Source organism: Euprymna scolopes, chromosome 20 (genome assembly GCF_053919585.1).
Source record: "Euprymna scolopes isolate OS-2025 chromosome 20, ASM5391958v1, whole genome shotgun sequence".
In the NCBI taxonomy this organism is placed as follows: domain Eukaryota; kingdom Metazoa; phylum Mollusca; class Cephalopoda; order Sepiida; family Sepiolidae; genus Euprymna; species Euprymna scolopes.
The window spans coordinates 89,856,633-89,883,598 of record NC_136501.1 but is presented as its reverse complement, the minus strand read 5'-3'; the positions used below and the strand labels follow the sequence as shown (position 1 = coordinate 89,883,598).

General features: G+C 31.0%; 1 protein-coding gene across 12 annotated transcripts in view; it reads right to left on the bottom strand.

The window, feature by feature from the left end:
• The window catches only part of LOC145241637 (titin-like), a 698,616-nt gene that overhangs the window by 225,142 nt on the left and 446,508 nt on the right, over positions 1 to 26,966 (bottom strand). For all 12 annotated transcript variants that reach the window (XM_080104717.1, XM_080104725.1, XM_080104729.1 and 9 more), the window contains 12 exons: positions 25,701 to 25,873; positions 24,183 to 24,470; positions 21,642 to 21,947; positions 17,535 to 17,840; positions 15,618 to 15,917; positions 13,961 to 14,260; positions 11,853 to 12,158; positions 6,860 to 7,159; positions 5,245 to 5,550; positions 2,738 to 3,043; positions 1,105 to 1,404; positions 158 to 463 (listed from right to left, as the gene is read on the bottom strand). In XM_080104717.1, the coding sequence (XP_079960843.1) occupies positions 158 to 463; positions 1,105 to 1,404; positions 2,738 to 3,043; positions 5,245 to 5,550; positions 6,860 to 7,159; positions 11,853 to 12,158; positions 13,961 to 14,260; positions 15,618 to 15,917; positions 17,535 to 17,840; positions 21,642 to 21,947; positions 24,183 to 24,470; positions 25,701 to 25,873 (3,497 nt within the window). The remainder of the gene's footprint in view (positions 1 to 157; positions 464 to 1,104; positions 1,405 to 2,737; positions 3,044 to 5,244; positions 5,551 to 6,859; positions 7,160 to 11,852; positions 12,159 to 13,960; positions 14,261 to 15,617; positions 15,918 to 17,534; positions 17,841 to 21,641; positions 21,948 to 24,182; positions 24,471 to 25,700; positions 25,874 to 26,966) is intronic.

Below are 26,966 nucleotides of genomic sequence, written 5' to 3'. Positions count from 1 at the left end.
AAAAATATGCATGCAATATAAATATTTTATCAGTCCAGTGATACAGCTCTTGTTGAGTGAGAGCGAAACTACATTGCCTTTTTATTTTTTGCTTTTAATTATGAATAAAAATGTTTTGTCATCATAATTGCAGTAATATTTAAATGTATCTACTTACCAAATGGACTCTTTGCTAATGTTGCATCTTTGGTTTCAAGTGGAGGAGACTTGCCAATCTTGTTGATGGCAATCACTCGGAAGTGATACATCGTCTTCTCTGTTAAATAGTTCACCGTGTAAGTCAATGTGGAATCATTCACTTTTCCAGCTCGTGTCCAGCTTGTTGAGGATTCCGGCCTGTATTCAATGGAATAGCCTGTGATTGGAGAGCCACCATCATCTTCTGGTTCTTTCCATTTGATTGTGATGTTATCACGTTGGACATCGATCACTTCGATTGGACCAACGCACATTGATGGAGCTTCTGCAAAGCAATTACATTTCATGTACTATTTACTTTCATCTTTTTTCTTTATTAGAAAACAGACATTCAGATTATGTAAACTGGATTAAGAAATTTAAATAAATGTATATATAAAAGTAATTAATAGAAAGCAATATAATGAAGAGGTTTAACAGATAGACAAAAACTGAAGCAAATTAAGACATATAAAGGTGGAGTGATCTATTCACATTCACCTTTTATTAATATAATATGCAAGAATATGTTTTATTATACCCTGTTTATGTACTTATTTGTCTCAGCTAAATACCACCAATTCATTGTGGAGGTTTCCAAATGTCAGAGGACTTTCTAAGCTAATAGCTTTTTTTCTTGAACAATTAGCCATTGGAACTCCTTCCCAGCTCCTTATTTCCCTAATCGTACCAATATGCAGAAATTTATATTTAATGTGAACAAACACCTCACTACACAACTCCTTACTTAGGATGCCTTCCTACAAATCTGGCTCTTAATTCACAGTAGCTGCATATGTTCTAGCGGCAATATGCTTTCTTTGGTATTAATAAAAGTGGAATAAAAAAAAAATAAATAAAAGGTACAATTAAAATATATAAAAGTATATAAAATTGTTAATCATATTAAATTAGCATTTCACTTACTTGGCTCTTTTACTGGGACAACCTTTTTGGATTCACAGGAATCACTAATTCCGACGGCATTTTCAGCAAAAACAGCAAAATAGTACTCAGTGTTTGGTTTAAGATTTTTGACTTTGTATTTTGTCTCAAGTGGATCAATCTTGTCTACATCTTCCCAGGTTCCAGTCAATTTGACCTTTTTCTTCAGGATATATGCTGTAAGCTTTGAGCCACCATCACTCTTGGGTGGTTTCCATTCGAGGTCAGCACAGTTCTCACCAATTTTAGATGGCTTAAGATTGAGTGGTGGACTCGGGCGTCCTAAAGAGAACAGTAAAATATATATAGCTCAATCTTGAAACAGTAAAAAACAACAAAACATTAATACATGAACAAATAAAAAGCTGTTGTGAACATCTACTTATGCTTGAAAATGTCTTTTGGCAAGGAAGATAAATTTGAGGTACAAGAGTTATTTCCGTATTATTTGGATTTTTTGGACTACTGTTCTCATATTGAGTGTCATTCTCGCAACATTTTGGTCGATGTAACCTCCGACCTTCTTCAGAAGGTCGGAAATTACATCAGAAACGTAAGAGTTATTTTCCTTTAAACATTACTTCCTAGATGGGCTTTGTTATCTCTCTAATGTATACAAAAAGCACAAAATGTATTTTATATAAAATTACTGCATTTTTATTTATTTCACTTGGTTAGTGTTATTCAAAACGTTTTTGAAAAGATCTATCTGAATGGATGAATGTGAATTTTTTCATTTATCACACATATTTGCATCAGAACGGCGCACTGTTAATTAAATCAATAATATTACATAGTCTTTTGAAATACTGTATATGATGTTCGTCCATCGGTTGCGAAGATGACCGTGATCATGCAACTGTATATATAGTAAAAAGCAAAGGCACAAACTACGCTATTTGTATGACTACTTTATACTAATTCTTTCAATAGTCTTCAAAATGGCAATTTTCAAAATAGTGTTGTCCTATCTTGACTGGGTATAGTGTAATGACAGATAAATTTGCCATATAAAATCTGACCAAACTCGACACATTAGGTCACTGGATGTGCTGAAAGCACTACACTTGTCCAGTGTAAAGGTTATTTGACGAAAAAAAGCATGGATGTCTAGAATTGCAGGAATATTGGCTGGTCAAGGAAAACTTGAAAGCAAGTGATTGGACAGGACCGCACAGAGTGAAATTTTGATAAAGTTGACCTACTAAACTATATGAACTGGACAGTGCGCTTGTGAAAGTTCATAAAATGTCTGCATCATGCACAAGAAAAAAGTGACGTTAAATGAAGAGACAGTAAAACATAGGTAGAGAGTGAGTGTTTATTTATCTTCTCAGGAGGTTAGACACAAGGTCAAATGGAAATTGAAAAGCCAGTGTACTTAGAGAAAATGCACTCTAACCTACAACCCCATCGTCATTCCCCAGTCGAAGTGCCTCAGGCAATTAGCAATAAATTAACCTCTTCTCAAAAAGAGGTGGTAAAGTTTGGAAGGATCGACCTTTAAGAACTGCAAAGACTGCTTATCGAGAAAACATTCTTGACTAGTATTGTTTCAAAATAATACTATATCTTACTAGAAACCTCACTCTATAAACACAAAATTCGTATTTACCCATCTTCTTCTGTACTTTAGTAAAATCAAGAGCTTCAAGGGGTTCACTTTCTCCTTCAGCGTTGACTGCAATTATACGGAAATAGTATTCTGTTCCCTCCAGCAAATTTGGTGCTGTGAATTTGGTAGCTTTACCATCAACCATGCCAGCCCGACTCCAAGAGGAGCGAGTAGAGGGCCTGTATTCAATAATATAATTAGTTATTGGAGTGCCGCCATCTCTCTCCGAAGGTTTCCATTCTAAGTCAGCAGAATCCTCAGTGATGTTGGTTATCTCAAGAGGACCTTTCGGTTTAGAGGGAACATCTGCAAGACAGAAACATGCATTTTCAAGATTGATTATATATTGTTAATATTAACTGCATATTGTTTATACTTATTGTATATTGTTAATATTCATTATATATTGTTAATATTAATTGTATATTGCTTATACTTATTGCATATTGTTAATATTGAATACATATTGTTAATATTCATTATATATTATTAATGCAATTATATATAGATAGGAAGCAAAATATTACTTCAAACTATAGGCATTCCAATGGGCAAATCTTTATTTACATAAACTGGAATATATATATGTCATCATTAATAAAAAATGATATATCCAGAACATATAATTATCATGGTTGTAGAAGATTTATTGACGATCTTATATCTATGAGAACGAGGAGTTTGAAAAAAATAAACATTTGATATACCCAACGTAGGTAGATTGTGAGCATAGAGGAACACAAGCTACATTTCTGATATAAAAATTAGGGATGGAATTTTTGTTTATAAAATATTTGATAAAAGAAACTTCTTCCCCTTTCAAATAGTTTGTATGCCACACAAAAATTGTACCTGCCTTATATTTATGTTTTACGGAAGCATTATATCTGAGTTTCTGAGAATAGCTTGCGTTACCTTAAAATTAACAGATTTTGTACTCTCAGTTTCTAGCTTAGTAATAAGGATGATTAAACAAGGTGGTGATAAAACTAAAATATTTAAACAATTAAATAAAGCATTTGTTCGTTATCCTGATGCTTCTAAATTGTATAAAACTAATCAAAATATATTAATAAAGGAAATCCAAAACTTTTGTATATTTTTAATAAGTAAGAATGTAAATATAGAAATAAAGCACTAATAATAGTAGGGGATGATAAGTAGTATAATGGATTCATCAGAATCGTATAAATGCAATAGACTGATAAATTAAAAAATATATCCATTTTGAATGGGTAGTGTCGTCTCCTTGCTGCATCGGTTGCTTGGGGACCTGGTAATTAAAGTACCAGTCAAGAATTCGTTCTGTACAATCAGCCCGACAGGTGCAGGGCCAGGAATTGGCATAGTACCTGTCAGACTAATAAGGTATGCCGTCTGGGTATCACCCAGGAGGTCCACCCTCTTAGGCCTTGCACCCCGGTTTTCGGGTAGAGTAAGTTCATGGCTTACTGCCTGAGGCGCCCCGACTGGGGAATGTCGACGACGGTGCTCATGCAATTTTTGCTCAGCAAGAGTGCCCTTCCTTTAGATGAGGTTGCTTGGATCCGCACTTTTCCGATCTTGTGTCACATAATGCTGAGGTGGACAGTATTTAAATACATATCCATTTGGAATTTGGAGACAAGAACAAGTGTCATGAGTAAGGAAGAAATTTGTTTTTTTGATAGCATGAATAGGTTAGTAAAATTAATCTGGAGCAGGAAACTACATCCAATATTCGGAACATTTTTTGTTCTTGTAATTAAGGCAGGTGGTGCTTGATCAACACTGCTGGGGAGCCATGATTTAATATACTTTTTGCTTTTATATTCTCGAAACAGTGTTTGATGGTAGACAACTGATGATCCCTGAAATAACATTAATTAAATTCGAGAAAGAAAGTTGATACAGTGATTGCAGGTGATTAAATGACTTACTGACAAAATAGTTTTCCAATGGATGATAAAAAAATATAAAAATTAAATAAGTTTTTTATATAGTTTTAAAGGTTAAAAAACTTCTTTATGTATATATATATATATATATATATATATATATATATATATATATATATGCATGTGTGTATGTGCGTACTTATATGTATATATATTTAAAACTGACGTGGCACCTTCTTATTGGCTATACCTCCTCCTCCTCCTCCTCCTCCTCTCTTCCTTCCTTCCTTCCTTTTCCATTCTCCTTTTCCCCGTGCATGCTCATACTTTCACTACACCGATGAAGACTGAAGGATCGGTCGAAAATTATGTACTTGTAAAAAAAGTTTTTTTAATTTTTTTTCATAATATTATTTTGTATTCCTGCACGTCACCAATTGAAAACGAATAAAGAAAAGTTATAAGCTTTTATACTTTTCATATTCCTTTTTATACATTTCCATTCATATATATATATATATATATATATATATTTTTATTATAGAGTAGGAGACAGATTTAAAATATAAGCACTACTAATTTTATTTTTGTTATCGTTAAAAATTTAAGTTGATATTCCCTGCAACTTACCAAATGGACTTCGGGCCAATGTTGTGTCCTTTGTATCCAACGGCTCACTTTGTCCAATCTTATTGACAGCAATAACTCTAAAGAGATATTCGGTTTTTTCAGTGAGATATTTGCAGCATAATCTTGTTGTATCTGCATTGACTTTCTCAACCCTAGTCCACTTGATTTCAGATGGTTGTCGCCTTTCAACAATATATCCAGTAATAGGAGATCCTCCGTCATCTTCTGGTTCCTTCCATGTGACTGTAATATTATCACGCTGGACATCAATTACCTCAATCGGTCCTTTTGGTTTACCAGGTACCGCTGCAGAAAAATGAGATATGTTAGTCAAGTATATGACATTTATTTCTTTTTGTTATTAAAAATAAAAATAGAAAAAAATCTAAATAAAAAACACTAAGGTTATCATAAGATGAAAATAACGTTATACAAAACGAAAAAGTTGTTTTTGTCTCACATGTACAAAAAGTTTAAGATTATTCATCATGTTGCCACAAACGGATTTAAGAATATATATACACTTTTTTGTCATGTATCACTAAAGACTTCCTGTAACGTCACTTCCTTTGAACATGTAAATTTCTGTTCTTGAATTTTTTAGATGAGAATTGCTAATTCGTGTTATTTGGATTAATCAGACTACTGTTTTCACTTTGAGTGTTATTCGCACAACATTTCAGTCGATATAACCTCCGATCTTCTTTGAGTTTATCTTGTTGAACTCTGCAGAAACCATCGCATAGTGAATAAAATACTTGGTAAAATTCAATTCTAAATTACAATCTTTTTTCGGGGGTTGAAGGTTCAATCATCAGTGTGAGCGATACTCAAACTACAATTGCGAATTACTTAGGACTTCTACCCAGCTATGGCTGACAGAACGAGAGCAGGCTACTCTGAGGAATAAATAAATGGTTCTGTTTGAAATTCTGTACAGATTCTTAAATTTGACAGAAAGATTCCCGAGTTCGATAAGGTACATTTGAAGAAGGTCAGAGGTTACATCGACTGAAACGTTATGTAGATAACACTTAAGATGAGAACATTAGTTCAAATAATCCAAATTGTATGAAGATGAAAATTAGTTCATCCATAGATAGGATCCTATTTAACAATTTGATTTGGCAATAAAATAAGTCATCGATGGGTGATATGTACCCCCCCTCCCCCAAAATTTTTTATTGGCTGGATTTTATACGAATGTATGATCACTATTTCATTGGTTTAAAACAATATGTGATAAATGTTGGTTGCTTAAACTCATTTAAATTAGTTTCTTATTAATTGAATGAAATGTATTCAGAATCTAAGGAAGTTTTGTTCATCTTTTCTTGTTGATTTTATTTAAACTTTAGAAGTTACTTGATTTACCAAACAAGCTGAAGTCAAATATTATAGTTAAATTTTCTTATCTACAAACACTGATAGTTGATAAATAATATAAAAAAAACGCATCACATATACTGCCTTATTTGGAATATTTGGACTACTGTTCTCATCTTGGATGTTATTCTTACAACGTTGCCAGAGAAGATTCTTTCTTTCCACACAATCTAACACAACTGCATACTACGTTACTGTAAGAATAACAAAAACTAAGCTAAATACTTACTTGGCTCTCTAACGGGGATGATCTTATCTGTTTCAGCAGCAGGACCAACACCGGCCTTATTTTCCGCACAGACAGAGAAGTAATGTTCCACCTTCTCTTTCAGATTTGGGACTTTGTGAGTCAGATCAAACTCACTTAAAGTTGTCACCTTCTCCCATTCCCCTGTTAGACGGACTTTCTTTTTCAAGTGATAATTTGTGATCTTTGAACCGCCATTTTCTTTTGGAGCCTTCCACTGAAGAATCACATAGTCTTTTCCAATCTTGGTTGGTTCAAATTTAATTGGAGGACCCGGTGGTTCTGAAAGTTAGAAAAAAAAATACATCCAGCATTAATAATATGTAAAGCATTCAGTATTATTTTTAAAGTTTAAAAATTGTATTGTATTACATTACGTTACTGTATTGTATGATCACGTATTATTATTGTATTATTCATTACTAGCTGTACCCGGCCACACGTTGTTGTGGCTCAGTTTGTTAAAAAGGAATACATTCCTCAAGAAAAATAGCATTTTGTATTGTATATTTACTTTTAATATTTTCTGCGATGTTTTTTCCTCAAAAAAAAAATCCTTTTTTACCATAAATTGTTAGGGGAAAGGTTTGTTTTTTTTTGTCAGGAAAACTTGCACATTTTTTTCGTTTAAAGAAAATTGGCAGTAAACGTTTTTTTTTTTTTTGCAAACGGAATTTTTATTATAAAAAGAAAAGATGAATGCTTTATATGAACACTGTAAATAGTTAGGTGAAAGTAGAGAAAAGGTTTTTTTTTCAAGAAAATGTACAAATTAAATTTTTGTCAACAGATGTTAAGAAAATAAACAGAAAAAACACTCCCATCACTAATATATTAATTAAATAATTAATTAATTATCAAAAAAATAAATAAAATGCTGATTTAGTGTTTGAACATGTAAACAACGCTCGGTTGAATCCGGTGGTGTGAAATGGAATCGGGGGGGGGGGGTCAAATTCTGCATGAGTACCATTATTTTTAATTTCGTCTTGTGTTCAAGTTTTTAAGTGGGCTATCAGCGATTGGAAACTAACAAATGTAACCAAAATGCGAAAAATTCAACAATAAAATAATTTTAATAGGTGCTCAGCTTCTAATAAAAATCCTAGTAAATCAATCCCCCTTATTTGTTCGGTTGTTGTAAAAATGGAACGGAAACTTAAGTTTCGCTCCGTTTTATTATTTCTTTTTGTTTAAATTGTGCCCCCCCAACGAATATAGTCCAAAGAATAACAGTGCTTGTATACTTTATTGACGTGTGCAAATCGTGGTTGGACTATGACCGAAGCATGAAATAAATAACACAAAATTTAAATTGTAGAACGATTGCCGGTAAAACAAAAAAATAAATTAAAAAAAAAACAACTCACTTCCCCGTTAAAAAAAGGAAAAAAAATCATATAAATTAATTTGTTGTCAACCTTTCAAAGTTGCTTTAATTCAAAATAACGTTTCCAACGATTTATTTGTTCGAAAAAAAAAAAAAATAAATAAATAAATAAAAGAAGAAAAAAAGAAAACTAAACTCCTGTCACACTAAGTAATTTAGGTGACTGAAATAGGAATTGAAAGATTAAGGACTGAACTGAATTTCCCCAAAGGAAAAAAAGTGTTTGTACACGTGAAAAAGAACAGAAAGTTATGGCCGAAGCGTGAAATAAAAAAAAAATTAAAAAAATAATTAAGTGGAGAATGATTGCAGTTAAAACAAAAATAAATAAATAAAAAACAATGCACTTTCCCGTCATGAAAAGAAAGAAACAATCATTTAACTGTATTTGTTGTCGACCTTTCAAAGTTGCTTTAATTCCAAAGAAACGTATCCAAATAATTATTTTTACGAAAAAAAAACTATTTTATAAAAATCCGATGTTGCTTTCATTACGAAATTGTTGCATTAAAATTCAAATTTTATTACGCCAAGTTTTCACTAAATGTTTGTCCAATTATATTTTGATAAATTATTATAGAATAAATGTATTGGTCTTGTTTCGGTTTTCATATGGCGCTCGCCCAGTTGAAACCCTGATGAATATGTCATGTGATTGTCTGTTTTTAATAATCCAAAATGTTCCATAGAAAACTGTCCCGTTCTCATTAATTAAATCGAAACATTTCCAATAGAACGGGTCTCGGAATAGACAGCCCAAACCTCCCCATGTTAAGGAAGGCTTTCGGAGTAGACAACCCGTAACCGTGTCAGGAACATGAACGATGATTTTGCTGTAATGTTATTTCTATGCAGAAATTCCTAAGCTCCTTCAACACTAATTAATTTAGGTGACTGAAATAGGAATTTGAAGAATAAGGACAGAACTTAATTTCCCCAAGGGAAGAAAGTGTTTGTACACGTGAGAAAAAAAAGTTATGAGAAATTTTTTTGCACGGTGAGCTTACCAATCCAGTTAATTTTTGAATTTCAATAAATCCAATGTAAAAATCCATTTCGAGATAAATATTAGTTATCTTGGTATAATTCGAAGATAATTAGTAAAGTCAACTCCTAAGATAATGAAGTAAATATGACAAAAAAGAAAACACCTTGTTTGTGCTAAGAAAAGCGTCAGTAATGTACTTCATTTTGGCTTGATTTATATCGTAACGATGTTTACAATCGCAACGAATTCAGAACAAGTTGAACATGAAAGCATACGAAAAGCAGTAAACCGGAACTGAGATTAATAGAGATGCATATAGAAATGCATTGTTTACATTTTTAAATGTAGTATTTCTCTAGCGGAGTCAGTGACTATTTTAAAAGCACACATGAAACGATTTGTTACTAATCGAGATTGATATGGGCGTAATCGCTTCAAGTGAAAATGTGACATCTTACATTTTGTAATGCGCTAACCGTAAAATTAATCTTTAACTCTGTAATCGAAAAAAACGTAAACAGAAAAAGAAAATGATATACTATATGTTAATGAATAAAAAAAGAAAAGAAAAAGGAGAGAGAATCGTTTGTTTTTTCCTAGTGTAATAATGTTTCGAAATAAATTGCAAATAAGCAATGTATGAATAGGCGTGGTGCGTTTCCCGCAATAGGAAGCATTTCAGTTTTTGTATGCAACTACAAAACCCGTAGTCGGTGTGCGTTCATATTAGTCCCTCGTGAATGATGAAGCAGCGGTGTAAATGGGGAGCAGAAAAAGGAGGAATTAAATAGAGAGAAAAGATTTTACAACTTTCATTGATACTTACAGGTTTTGGCAGAAAAATATAGGAATGTACGATTATCGAGCAAGTGGTAATAGGCCTATAGCACACCTCAGATAATGTGCTTCAGTTTGTGCATATAACATTTGCATGAAATCTCTCGAGTTTTAATGGAAACTCAGAGGGGAAAATGAGTTCATTTTATTTATATAGAGAAGAGAAGAGATTATTACTCTATATAGTCAACATTATTTTCAAAGTTTCAAAATATTGTATTCTATGATCCAGTATTATTATTGTATTATTCAGTAATGTTATCGTATATATTCGCTATCTATCAACTTATATATAAAAGGCACTTGGTGTGTGAGTTCGCTTCCTATGGTCACCGAAGCGGTTGATCTAATATTTTTGAAATTTCACACAAATGTATGTCATGTTTCTGGGGGTGATCTTAGATTCCTCTTATAAGTATCAAAAATCGATAAAATCCGATTGAAGAAAGGACAGTCCGATTTCAGAAGTTTCATAACCCCCACAAGCAGAAGGGCCCACTGTATAAAATCAACAGTAGGTTCTTTTATGGGTCTTTAGCCGGTTAAAATAGTTAATAAGTGGTTAAAAATTAGTCAAAATTGAAAAAAATCGTTTTACATTTTGTACATTCATCTTATTTTTAATTTTTAATCAGTTCATATGCATGTCACGTTGGTACAGGGGTAACGTCACCAGCTTTGAATGCTATAGTTTTGCTTTTGGTTTCGATTCTAGCTGATGGCACCCACATACTTTTTTGACTTTTGAAATCACGAATAATATATACGAAATCTGGACAAATTAAAATATCATATTTAAGCGTATTTTACGACCAGATAAAGCCGAGCGCCACCTCCCCGCTAATATATATATTTTAACCTAACAATTATAATATTACACTTATTATGGGGTTGAAGCGGTTCTTAATAGTTACTACTCTGTTTGTTATTTGTGTAAGCCAAAAGAGAAATCTGAAATAAAATGAGCAGCATAGGCGCACAATAGAAATACAACAAACAAGTAGACTCATATTGAATAAATAAATGAATCTCTCGATCCAATTAATTATTTCTGAATATCCCTCTCTCCCCCTTCTCTGTCTCTCTTACATGCATCTGATTTCTATCTCTCTTGTTCTATTAAACTCTTTAAAACCAAACTTGCATCTGCACGGTTTTCGATCAAAAAGCGAGGAACAGGGGCCAACAGCGTGAGCATTGATGAAACCTGTGTTACAATCATGATGGCCTTTTGGTCAAGATCAAAGTGTAGCATCTGTTCTTCAGATGCTGCACTTCTATTTCTTGTTCTCTTTCAGTGGAGGAGAAATCCTTCACGACTGAGACAATTTTTATTTTTGTACCTTTTCTCCACGTTAAAAAACGACCCTGGTGTCTAACTCTGTCCCGTGGGGAGGCATAGTAAATAGGTACAATCATGATGCCTGGGTGTGTAATGTTATACATACGATAAGATTATACAGCATTGTTACACTATGGATACTTTTAGGAGAACAAAAATTTATCATCTTTATTATTGTAAATCGGCAGGTTACTATTGGCTTGGTTAGCTTCATTTGCGGAGAAGGCAAAGAAAGATAACCTTCCTTTATGAAGCTAGATAAAGCGAAAAAAGAATTGGTGATAAACAAAATTCATTTTTAAAATGATGAAATATTCTTTTGTTTTCTCCACTACAGAAATTCTAGCTGAGTTTGTTTTATTTTTAATGGCATATCAACCTTTCACCATTACAAACTCTTAAATAGAATCATTCTTACCAATTTTCTTCGTTGGTTTGGTGATATCAGTAGCTTCAAGAGATGCACCTTGGCCTTCATCATTAACTGCACTGACGCGGAAAATGTATTCCGTATCTTCAAGTAAATTAGTAGCAGTAAATGTGAGTGTTTTACCATCGACAGAACCACATTTTGCCCATGTAAGCCTTGTAGATGTTCGGTTTTCAATGATGTAGCTTTTAATTGCACATCCTCCATTATCTTTGGGGACTTTCCATTCAAGGTCAGCTGTACTCACAGTGACATTAGAAATTTCCAAGGGTCCAATTGGAGCTGATGGAACATCTGGAAAATAATAAAAATAATATATAAATAATACCAGTTTTAAAGGCAATGATAAATTTGAACGGTAGGAAATCTTTGGTTTTATTCAATTGTAGGTTGCTAAATTTTTCTTTGAAATTCTAATACAGTTTTAACACACACACATATTTAAAAGTCTTGGTGTATCATATAAATCAACCATTTTTGATCCATATATTTGATGAGTATAAATCTGTAATAAATATTTGTTTTTAATAAGTCAACCTTATTTAGTGATTTAAGTTAAATTCCTTTGAGGATAAATTACTATTATTCTTTGCTATTGTAGCGAAATCCGAAAATTAAAATATTGAATAAAAATGTTTAGTTAATTGTCTTTGAAAATTTAATTAACTTTCCACCTTACCGTTTATTTTTGGATATATTCATTACTGTAACATAAAAATTCAGTAGATGTCATTGGTTTCACTTGAAATTCAATTTTCGAATTTTGAGAAAATAATGAAGAAGAACCAAAATTACTTTTCACATTAGAATTATGCCCCTTTGTAAATTGAGTTTAAAATCTCTTGGTAAAAAAGGGTATTCGTAAATTATTGTTGCCAATAAACGATTTCATAGTGATTCTTGTAATAACATGTGGTCAAGAATTAAGACCAGAATTCTTCCTTAATTATTGCTTAGAAATCTTATAGACAAGACCTGCCTTTGGGAATGTTGCTTAACAGAAAAAATATCACAGAGAAAATGTAAGTTTTGTTTCATGTTTAGCACATACATTTTTGATTTTATTATGAATAATTTGAGTATTTTTATTTGTTATATATATATATATATATATATATATATGTTCAGGTGTACTGAAAAGGTCATTTTACAGAAGTAGGTTCATTTAGCATTTGACATGCACCTGATTGGAAAAGGCAAATATGACGGATTGTCAAAAATAAAATCATTGTTGATTGGAACACCAGAAAAAGTTAGTAATAGAAGAAAATGCCTAACTACTAAATAAAACGCCCTAGGTGCCTGACTACATTGACAGTAAAGTCCCATGGTGTGCGTTTGCAGGAGATCACAATTTGTTATATAACAACAACTTGAAATTGATATCATTAGTTGGTTTGCAGTTTTGGACCCGTTGAATTCCAGCACATCTATCTTCCTTCCTTACTGACCTACACTCCTTCATTAGCACCAACAATAAAGATATATGACTATATTTTAATATATCAGTGTGTTATCATTCTTTTAAGCATAGTAGAGGTATAACATTTGTATGCTTAATCTATGTATACATATCTCATTTATAGTCTGTATAGTTTATTGTAGGCAAAATATTAATAAATGAAATGTCATTGTCTTATGCTGTTTTTTATTTCCTATGTAGCAAATATACTGTGTCATAGACAAATTATTAATAAATGAAATATCTTTGTCGATTACATGCTTTTTGCTGTCTTTTATTTTCTACATGTGTGCATAGCCAACATAATAAAATAGATTGTTAGCAACACCCAACATGTTCAGAGATTTAATTTAAATTCTCTACCAATGCGTTACTAAGCTTGATAAAATGAAATATCAAATACTCTTACATTACAGTGGGATCAAGTTGAAGGACCAGATGAAGATTTATGCTTGCATTGCAATTTTCAAAATTTTTGCAACACTCGCTACATGCTTAAAAAATTAAGTTTAATTCCCTACCCACGATTTACTTATCGTGATAAATTAGAATATTAAATATTTTTATTTTTAAAAAAACTTATTTTTGGAATTAAAGGAGAATTATGAAATTTGAATATAAAAAAAAAACTTACTAAAAGGACTTTTAGGAGTTACAGCATCAGTTTCCAAAGGTGGACTTTTTCCAATCTTATTGACGGCAATAACCCTGAAGAAATATTCAGTATTCTCTGTCAATCTTGGCACGTGTATCTTGGTAGTGTCACCATCAACACTAGCTACATTCATCCAGGTACCATATTTCTCCTTCTTTTCTATTGTGTATTCCAGGATAGGCAGTCTTCCGGTATCATTAGGAGGTTTCCATTCTAGATCAACAGAATTCTTTTGAATATCTGTGACCTTAACTGGACCAAGCGGACTTGAGGGTGCACCTAAAACAGAATCACAAACATCATTATAAACTCTGGAGATATGCATCAAACATTTATAAACTGCGGAGAATATACACTATATAACTGATTTTATTTACAATAATATTAGAGATTAGCAATAAGCTCAGGTGTGGTTTTGAAAAGCTAATGTACTAAGATTAGCGTACTATGAAAATACCCAAGCAGCACCACCAGAATTCCTGGGTAAGGTCACCTTAGGCAATTAGCAATAAATTAATCATTTCTCAAAGGGAAGGTAAAGTGTGGGAGGGTCAACCTCCTGAAACTCAGCAGAGGAGACACAGAAGAATCTATCAAGACCCACCTTCTGTTGGACTGATCGTCGAGGACGTATCTCCGACTAGTATGAACGCAAATAGTTCATTCAACTTACACAATACATCTGATAACTTAACATAAACATATATATCATTCATAACAAGGGGTTTCAAATACAATGGGAAAATATTAAATATACACAAGTTCATCATCATTAGCAGTAGAATAGATTTATGTTTGTTTTACATGCTGGCATCTGTTGGGCGGCTTTTAGAAATTGATTTTCAAGCTAACCTACCTCTAGCCAGGTCTTTTATTTATCTCCATTCTTTCAGATTCATCCTTACAACTTCTTTCCATATTTTCTTTGGCCTCTCCCTGCCAACTGACCCTGATATCTCAACTGTTCTACATCTACTAACTCAAGAAGTCACACCCCTTCTTTTAATGTGAGCAAACAAATAGTGTCCTGTTCTGCACACATTTCCAAGGTCATCAGATCTAAGCTATTCTTTAAATCTCACATTACGACATCCTTCATATCATTCTCATATCATTTTTCTCTATGCAACGCATGCCCCCAACCCTCACTGACCAGGTTCCCTTCCATACATAATCACACTGCGTGCATATACGTGATAGACTTGGTTGATAATGGCAAAACCCTGCTAAATATTAATGGCAAAAGTTCCTTAATAATCATCTACTTCTAATCTTTGCAATTATACTAGGATCTGCTCTCCATTGAAACTTTTTCAGTTTTCTATTTAGTTATTAATTAAACGAAAATCTAGTTCGTTTCCATAGCAATAAATCTAACAATGTTTAGTAATAGGTAACTACAAACATATTTAGAAAGTGGTAAGAAAGAGCGTGTTATATCAGTTTGTATAGAGAAAGAAGTAGAAAGGAACACCTGACTTGAACTTAAGTTGACAGAAAGAGAGACAATGAGAAAATGGAGCATATAATATTTGCGTTTTGCTATCACACTAGCGCCGGCTCTTCTCTGTGCTCCAATAACACATAAATTAAGCCAACTAAATAATATCTTGATATCAGTTATAAAAATACTCACTATGAGGTTTGCATGGAACAATAGCATCTCTGGTTTCACAAGGGTCGCTAACTCCAACATCGTTCTGAGCAGACACAGCAAAGTAATACCCAATCTCTTTCAGACCAGTAACCTTATGAGTTACATTAAAGGCTTTGATGGTTGCAATCTTTGTAAAGACATCAGATTTCTCTTCACATAATTCAAGGATGTAATGAGTAACAGGACTTCCACCATCTTTCAATGGAGGTTCCCATGTCAATACAACAAAATCAATGCCAACGTCAGTTTCTTTCAAGTTTATAGGAGGACCAGGAGGATCTGAAAACAAAGCAAGAATAGATGTTATGAAAACCTGCTAAAACGTCATTAGTTAGAAAAGGTATTAAAAATTAAATTGATGAAAACACACACACACAGAATATATATATATATATATATATATATATATATATATATATATATATATATATATATATATAATTTTTTAAAACGCTTTTTCTTTACAGAGAACAAACACTCATTATTTTAGTCAAAAATTATTTTATTGATTATAAGAGCAAACAATTGTTTTAGCACATGCTAACATATATAAAGTTCACTATATATGTGTTTTTAATTTTCCTTGATACGTAGTCCTTAAAAACACATATATAGTGAACTTTATATATATATATATATATATATATATATATATATATATATATATATATATATATATATTAGTACGGATTGAAACAATTAGTTGCTCCTATAATCAATAAAAGAATTTTTGATGAACATAATGAGTGTTTGTTCCCTATAAAGGAAAAAATCCTTTAAAAAAATTAAATTATTTATAGTACCAGTCATGCACTATTGAGCTTACTAATTGAACTCTGCGTTGTTAAAAATTTATATTTGAATAGAAAATGTTATTTCAAATATATGTATATAAGGATGTATGTATATAAGGACTCTCACATCGAATCCCGACTTCAAGTAACTAAATTGTCTGAAATCAACACAGATGATTTGTTTATAGTGGTGAAGGCTTTGTGTAGAACCATCCATACATTTTGGAACCACTGCTAAACTTAGTCGATGCAAATGATTGACTTACATAGCTTTTACATAAGTTTTTCTTCTCCTAGATGATATCTTTATGAAGACTGAGGGTGCATCTATCTCTCCCAGTGGTTTCAAACGTGTCCACAGTTACTAACTTGAACATTTGTACATCCCAGTGCAATACATACAGCGCCTATTATTCCCAAATGGACACCTATCTGGTATTGGCCAGGCTTATTGTTGCTTAACTTCAGTGATCTAACGAAAACTGGTGTGTCAATGTGTGTGTGTATATATAAGTAAACAAGAGATATGGCATGATCACGTTTGACACACCGGTTCCCATCAGATCACAGAAGTTAAGCAACGATGAGCCTGGCCAGTATCAGATGGGTGACCATTTGGGATTTCCAGATGCCGTATAAGCTCTCTGCTTATCTCGGTATTGTTTCCAGTTGTCCTGGACTTTTCCTTTCCACTGAACTCAAGCAATGCCGATTCAGGAGAGGTATGGTTGGGGATTGTACAAGTCAAGCCATACAATTACATGCGCAGCTGCCCCTACAGAGGGCATCCTTTTTCTTCTAAGACTGAATAGAGGCATCGAAACAAGAGATAGTTTGATAGCAGTAACCATATATTTATTCCTTTAAAAAAGAACCCGATCTTAATGGGCGATTTTATCATTACTTAGACTTTCTAATTTCTATTGTTTGCTTATACATGCTCTGGAGTTCAAAAAAAATTAACATCTATTGATGATCTCTTCCTGTTTTTAATTGTTTTTCCTTTTGTCGTTTTAACATATAGATCTATTACTCATAGTTTTATGAACAGAATTAAGATAAAGAGTGAAAGGAATGGGTAAATATTTAGTAAATAACTTACATAATTTCTTCATAGGTTTGATAGTTGCTTCAGCCTCTAATGGTTGACTCTGGCCCTTTTCGTTGACAGCAATAACTCGGAAAAGATATTCCGTTCCTTCTAAGAGATCTGGAGCAGTGAATTTTGTCGTATCACCATTTACCATTCCAGCCTTTGTCCATGACATCCTTGTAATGGCTCGGTGTTCAATCAAATATTTAAGAATGGGACAACCGCCATCATCTTTGGGTGCTTTCCATTCTAGGTCTGCAGAGTCTTGGGTTACATTAGTAATAACAAGTGGTCCCAATGGAGGAGAAGGCTTATCTAAGAGAACAAAATAAAAATGTCAGACTTGGAAAAATGTTTAGATTAAAAAATCAGAAAGCATGACAACATAATTTAACATGGCATGATTTCAAATAGGAAATTTATTTACTGAGATAATTGACAAAATTACATTAATCTGAACAGACTAGTAAAAAATAAAAATAACACAGACAAATCTCTAATGTCAACTGATATTTCAGTTGAGTCAAACGACCTTAATCTTTTGTGTAAAAGGGCTTCATTGAAAATAAGTGCTTTTATACAGCAAAGATTCGAAGACACTATAAGGAAGTGAGTAAGGGAGGGAGTATCTTTGTTGATTGTCTTCAACTGCTCACTGTATAAAGATATTCGTTTGTTTTCACTAAAGATTAAGGTCGTTTGACCCAACCGAAATATTGGTCGCCTTTAGAGATAGAGATATGCCTGTGTCATTTGTTTTACTACTCTGTTTTCTTGCTTATTCATTATTACATAAATTAAACATTCCATTTTATAATCTAATTTCATGTTTTTAACATCCTCATTGATACTAAAATAAGATTTTACCTCCCAAAATATTTTTAACATATTATTCTTAATATATTAAAAAATGAATTTCAAATCTTAGATATCTTGTATGAATATTGTTAATAGTATGTATGTAGACAAACTTAATTTTCTCAAAACACAAACTAATTGTATTTATGGGGTTTAATAAGCACATAAAATTATATATAAATAATATTCAGTGGCATGCAGAAGGGAGAGGGCGAAAAGCAGTAACCCCAGACATTCAAACTGGAGTCATTATCTGTTTCTTATAGTATATATTTCTCAGTACTAGGACTTGAGTCTTTGGGGACATACAGTCAAGGGGCTGACACTGGTCATCAAGGCATAACCGTAACTCTGCATACCACTGATAATACTGTATATTTTAAGCGGATATTAGTTTTTCAAATGAACGTATACGATTATAAAAAGTAATAATGTATATTTTAAGTTAACATCATATATTTAAAAAAATAAAATAAAATAACAGAATATTGCGGAAAATTTAATAGGTAGTAATTTACTTACCGCTTGTGCACCAACAAAATGGATATTCAAAATCTGGTGGATTAAACTGATTAAACATGCAGGAATAATTGCATCTAGCTAACTGTTGGAAAAGTTTTTTTTTTTTCAAATGTTTCAAAATAGACATGCACGATGGCGGATACTTACTGTTCGCTGCTAACCATGCTTATGTAATTTCAAAATGTTAGTGAAATCACAAAAACACCAGAGGATAATAGCATTGTAAGAGCAATTCAAAATTTCGTTGTCTTTAATTCTATAACACAACAAGAACATAATCTTTAAAAACGCACATTCATTAGGATACTGTCCTGTGCAAACGCCTTTTTGGACAAATATAGAAAAGAAATGGTAACCATAAATGATACCTTCTGGGATGAATAATTTTGAGTAAAGTTTGGTCTCATTTAAATCACAATATAAATAAAATATAAAAGTAATAAAATAAAACTCTGGAAAAAAATTAAATGCATTGGCACAGATATGTGTGTGTGTGGGGGTTTAATTTGTTAATACATATCACCTGGAAGCACCATTAATACAAAAATACATTTATAAATATAAAAATATTGAATATCAATTACATGTATATTATTTAATAATCATATATATTTATATATATATATATATATATATATATATATATATATATATATACAAAATATTAAATACCAATTACATATATATTATTTAATAATCATATATACTATATATTATTTAATAATCATATATATATTATATAAAATATATTATTTCAAAATATTGAATACCAATTAAATGTATATATATATATATACACAAAAAAATATTGAATATCAATTACATATATATATATACACACAAAAAATATTGAATATCAATTATCTATATATATATATATATATATATATATATATATATATATATATATATATATATATCTGTACATATAGGTGAATATATTTAATATATTCAATAAATCTTGGTAAAAATTCAGATACCTCTGACTTTTGTTAAGTTTTACCAATAAGTATTAGACGTCAACTAATGAATATCCCACAAAATAAAGTTTCTTTGTGGTATCTTAACGTGTTTTTTATAGGGGATAATATAAAGACGACTTCTCATTTGAAAATTCAAAAATATCAGATTTGCATTGAATTTGATCAATAGACACCAACGAAGCAAGATTCCTTGAATTTAATTTTTTTTCTTCAGCTTAAATTTGAGTCATTTTCTAAAATAAAAAAATATGTAATGCATTTTGATCAAAATAAGAATAAGGATTATAGACATAAAGTTTAGTATAATTATATCTTAATTTTAATCTTCATAAATGGGTAAATTTGTTCTATTCGGAAAATTTATCTATCTATGTTTCCAAGTTAATATTTTCAAAAAGTAGCAAACCCTTCCTGAAAGTATCATCTTTTTTCATTATATTTTTTAAAAAGTTTGCTTGTTTTTATGATGGGAAAAAAGAAAGAAAGAAGTCAAATTCCAATGAAGTATCCTCATTAGAAGCTAATAATTTCAAACAATTAAAGGTGAAAAAAAAAATTGCTCAATAATGATTAGTTCAAACAAATTCAAATAAGGTTAACTGTGTAAGTGAAAACTATCAAATAATGCTGCAAAAAAATAGCTAATAGAAAAACTAAGAAAACAGTTAAATCTTCATTAGGAAAATACATTAAATCTTCATTAGGAAAATACATTAAATCTTCATTGTAAATTTCATTCATATTTCTATTTCTAAGCGAAAATATCCAAATGTCTTCAATATTTTTCATATGCTGGATCAATATTAGATATTAACAATAATATTTTCATAAAAAAGATTTGCATTTTAATCCATCAATTCCCTTCAGATATAAATTTGATTCTCAAAAGATAGCCAAAACCGAGGAAAATTAAGAAAATTGCAAATATACACATATAAAGTGAAATATAAAAAGTTAATTTTATAGCAAATGTACTTAAGGAAATTACTATAAAAGTTGAATTAATTGTATATAATTTAATAAAAGTTGTGTAACGAATAAAAGTTTTGTAACTTCTAGAAGTATATACCTTATATACATTATGTAATTTATAAGTATATATAACTTAAAAAGGTATATAACTTATAAAAGTTATATAATTATAAAAGTATATCTCTTATAAAATTATATAACTTATAAAAATAACTTTGTAATTTTTTTTAACTTTTTAAAAATTTTTTATAAACTTTTTAAACGTTTTTAAAGTTATGTTATTTATAAAGTTATATAACTTATAAAAGTTTGACTTAATGATATAATTAGGCTCCCCTCTGAATTTGGCATTCTCGAGAAACTCCCTCCTCCAGAAGAAGCAGGTTCAATTCGTTTAAGAAAAGTTCCACTTTGATATGATACAATATATAAATACTAGTTATATGTCTTTACAGCATATTCAAATATTATTGAAACTGTGTACTGAAAAATTGAGAGTATTCTAAGAAATAGATTCATTTTTTTTTTTACATTATAGATGTGTCTGATTTCTGGCTAAGTTTAAAAATGAAGGGGGAAAAAATGGAAACTCCATGCACACAACCACAATTTAACACTGCAGGAGTAAACAGAGGTTGTTAATGTTCAATGTATGAGTAAGAAACATTATTTTTACTGCATCATAACTAATGTAATCACAAAATTGCAAACATGTATTCAAAGAATCAGGAGTTGATTCAAACATGGCATGCCAAACAATAAACTCGTTTCAAAGACGTACCATGTATACTTCTGGCGACGAAGGATTTCTCCATTTCAAGAGGCTCTGAAATACCCACTTCATTTTCAGCTGATACGCGGAAAGAGTATTCCGTGCCTTCTATAAGTTTGCTATCAGTGAAACTGGTGACAGCACCAGCCACACTTCCAACTTTCGTCCACATTTTTCTTCCGTTATCACGGCGTTCAATTATGTATCCGGTAATATCAGCACCTCCGTCATCCTTGGATGGGTTCCAATGAAGAGTGGCTTGGTTACTGTCAATATCTGTAACAGTGATTGGCGCTGTTGGAGGACTAGGCACATCTGTGAAATAAAAAATTCAATGTTAAAATTAAATCAAAATTATCAGTGCTTTTTATGGTTACACTTAGATCGAATACTGATGAAAAAAAAACAATACCAAGAAACCGTTTTGATGTACTTACATGTGAAGGAAAATAAATATCACTCACTAAAAATTATGGAAAATCATCCAGTAGTTTTGTTTTATAAAAGAAATTCAACTTTTAGTTACACGTGGATTATCGTTGCCATATTGGCATCATTATAAAAGTCAAAGGAGATGATTAAAACTTTTGGGAAAGAAATCCACCTTTTCTTTGTTTCAACGCAAAAAATAACGAATTATCTCCCTTGAATATCGTGATAATTGCAGCGATATTCTGTGTACAGCTAAAAGTTGAATTTATTTTATAAGCACAAGACTACTAACATAAATATATCTAACATGCAAAATAAAACAAATAATCTCCATTATATTCTCTGTTAATATAGTTAAGTGTTTGTATATTTGGGCGTACAGAATTCACTCCTAAACTAATTAGCTGATCATTATGAATTTTGAAACACAGCTACTCGATGTAATGTCGACTATATTTAATTTATTTAGTTTTATAAAAACGCGGTAAAAATGTGGTTGAAACCTTTCATAAATATTCAAATACCTCTGATTTGTGGAAATTTTAGCAATATGTATTAGATATCAATTATTAAATATTCCCCAAATTTCAGTTTCTGTAGAATATTTTAAAGGGTTTTTAGGGATTATAATATTGGCACCTTGCATCTGACTATTCAAACATTTCAGATTAACATTGACCCATAATTATTAAACAAGAATTAAGCAAGATTTTCTGAATTTCAGTTTTTTTCCTAAGCTGTCAAAATTATTATCATCATTTCCAATGAAGGTCACTTCGACATATTAAAACGTTACTAATACAAAGAAAAGCAACAACAATAAAATGAGAAGAGAAAAGACTTAATGGATAGAAACAAACAAACAATTTTATTAAGAAAAAAAAAAGAAACTTAGAGCTCCAAAAAAAGTTCACGAGCTGTCTGCTGCTAAGATTTTGCTCTTAACTACAAAGAAAGTCCTTTATGTAGTAACAATTACGAGAGATAGAAAGAAAGAAAGCCAGGTTCAGAAGGCCTTTTTTATTTACTTACTGCTGTAATATGAGATTTCAACCAACCCAGGATTTTTTTAGAAAGGTCGAAATACTCTAGCAAGATCGAAAAGAATTCGCTCCCTTTGTTTGCAATTTAAGCTAACATTTTGTAATGTCGCCTTTTTTAAAAATAAAAGTCCTCTCAAGTAGATTAGTGGAAATATCTACAGACCAAGATAAGTTATTATCTGAAAATAATGTTCCGAGTGTTCTTTTATTTTTCTGAAGGAATAACCTGAAAAAATACACATAATTCTTTGTATAATAACATTCTCTGAAGAGGCAAGAAGTCCAGTAAAAAAACCTTTCTCGTTTGTTCTTTGAGTCCGGTCAGAATAAAAATATTCTTTTCTTTTGACTTAAAAAAAACTGCAGCTTGCGAGTATCCATTTTCTTCAAGTCTTAGAAGAAAACATCTAGTTATAGTGATAGACACTTCCAATTCAATCTTTCCTAGTGAGAATATTTCCCACACGTGTCTTCTCTCCTGCAAACTGGTATTTTTCTGGCGTATTTAACTACCAAGTCCTTGACATATTTCTTGGATTTACTTGAAGTAGATTCTCTCAGTGAAATACAAATTTGTCAGGTAACTTGGACGCAATCATTTCAACATTATAGATTTCACCAAGTAACTGAGATAAGTTCACGTCAACATTTTAACGTCCTGTTTAGACGGAGAGAAGATAGCACGCCAACACATTTCAAGAGTCAAGTCCAAACTGCCAACATTAGTTTGAATTTTATCACAAAACGTGGGAATGCACAGATCAATTATCAGGCAGAAATGAGTCACACGACCAACAATATCAGCAGCAGTGAAGTAAACTGAAGAGAAAGGAAGAAGAGGAAAAAAGAAGAAATATACCCCCCAAATTTCTACAAAGCCTTAAATCTTAACATTTTCTAGAATAAAAATAGGATTCTAAACATAAGGTTTAATACTACTATATGTTGATTTTACTCTTTTTATGAGGACATAACAGTGATGCAAAACTGTTCTGTTTGAGGAATTAATTTTACCTATCCTGGGAAGGATATTCTTGTAGTAAGATATAAGAACACATGAAAATTAGAAACTCACCAATGACTTCCACATCAAATACTGCTTTATCTTCTCCAACATCATTGACAGCTTTCAGTGTATACATGCCATCATCTTCTCTTGTAACTTTCTTGATCAGCAAAGTGGTAGCATTATCAAGGGTTTCAAGATTAATGCGACCTTGAGATTTCATTGCCTTGTTTTCTTTTTCCCAATTGGTCGTAGGTTTCGGAATGCCAGATACCTTGACTGGGATTCTCAAATTAGTACCAACATGCAACCTGATAAGATCTCTGAATTTGTTGTCAAATTCCAATTTGGGAATTTCTGTTGAAAACATAAAATAAAAAAATGAATAAAAATAAAAAATTGAAAACAGACTTTTGTTTTAATTGAAAAAAGTTTTTTAAAAATTGAAAAATGGTAATTAATGAATTAATTCTTAGTAGTTTGGATTTTATTTATAAAATAAATTTAACTTTTAGCTGTATGCAGATTATTGCTATCATTATCATGTTATTCAAGAGAGCTATTTCATTTTTTTCATTTTTTTTTTTAAGCAAAAAAAAAAAAATTGAAAACATTTTTAATTATTTACAATTTTCAAACTGTTTTTCTTATGCTGATGTTCCTATTTACTCCCCCCCCCCCAACGAGAACAAAGTTAAACATAAGGGGATACCGTGCATTAGGGACCATGCCTATAGAGACACTCTAAATAAGGAGTTGAGCAGTGAGGTGTCTGTTCACATTACACGTAAGCTTCTGCATGTATGTACAGTCGCAGAAGCCGTATACAGCAGGGAATTCTAAAGTCTAGCAGTTTGAGGGAAAGAAACTTTAAACAAGAAGGCCTTCAAGCATCGGGGGACTTCTACAGTACAGATTTTGCTGCTCATCGAGTTAGTTGGAGGTATTTACATCGAAGGGTCACCAGTGTTATGAGTTCATCAGAGCACATTCCATTAAAATACTTGTAAAACAAGTACAGAGATGCAACATTGCAATGATGGGACTGGAGCTGGAGTTTGGTTGACAGTGCCGGACAAGTGCTACAAATGCAAATAAACCTAGCTGAATCTGCTACATGTAGTATTAGCATGTTGGAGCACTGTTGATACATCACTTTCTAATGAATGAGTATGTAGAAATGTTAAAAGGCACAACAATTAATGTTTCTTAAGTTTTTAAATGAAGAATGATCGTTTTAATTATTTGGTTCTGTCAGCTATGATTTGAGGCGTAATGGATAAAGTACTAGAAAAAATTGACACTCTTCTGGAGGTTCAAGGTTCAATCCTCAGTTCGGGCAATACTAAGAATACAATTTTGAAGTACTTAAGACTTCTACCCGTTATGGTTGACAGAACGAAAGCATGCTACCCCCATCGATTAGATAAAGGATTCTGTTAGAAACTATGTACCAATTCCAGATACCCCTAAAGAAGGTCGGAAGTTACATCGGCCGAAACGTTGAGCGGATAACACTCAAAATGAGAAGAGTAAGTAATTCAAACAATACAAGGTATGATAATAATAAATAAAACCGTGTCTTACGTTGAATCTCCAATTTTCCAGTTGTAGCTGCTTCACCCAGAACATTAGTTGCTTTGCAGGTGTAAGAACTGGTATCTTTTTCACTCATGTCACGAATAGTAAGAGAAGCAAATGAATTCTTGTAGGAGAAATCGAATTTCTTATTTTCAGAAATTTCCTTTTTATCCTTGAGCCTAAAAAAATATAAAAAGCATTTATGAATTCATTATATTTGTTGATTTAGTGCATTTTTTAATTGATTGTTTTGACATCAAATATTTATAATTACATATATTTACATGACTTGATAAAAATTCATTTCTTACAAATTATAATCATTAAGTATTTACTTATGCAAAAAAAAGATAATTAATTAGGTTAGTTTGATAATAGGTTTAAATAAATTTTATAACAAAACTATCAATGTCCGAATAAAGGTTGTTTTAGGTAGAAAGATCAGACACTCAAAATGAGCAGATTTATTTTCTAACCAGCCATTAATTCCTGTTGACCATAAGCGAATGAATATTACAGATTTTTTTTTACCATAACTTGCTTGTGGTCATATTGAATCAGAATAGGTAGTGTACCTTTAGTAAAGTCTGAGTTTTAGTCAGGCACAGATACAGAGAGACAAAAAATGCGATGTTTCTTTATATAATAGACTAGCATAGCTACCAGGCATTGTTCTAGGACATGGACAACAAAATAGAAGAGTTTAAAAGTGTGTTCAACTTTTTTGTTTTAAAAGTTATATATATATATATATATATATATATATATATATATATATATATATATATATATACATATACATATATATATCCTTATATATATACTCCTATATATATACATATATATATATATATATATTATATATATATATCCTTATATATATACATATATATACATATATATATATTATATATACCCTTATATATATACATATATTATATATATACATATATATATATTATATATACCTTTATATATATATTATATATTATATATATACCTTTATATATATATACCTTTATATATATATTATATATATACCTTTATATATATATATTATATATTATATATATATACCTTTATATATATATATATTATATATTATATATATACCTTTATATATATATATTATATATATGCCTTTATATATATATATACTATATATTATATATATACCTTTATATATATATTATATATATATACCTTTATATATATATATTATATATATATACCTTTATATATATATATTATATATATATAAAGGTATATATA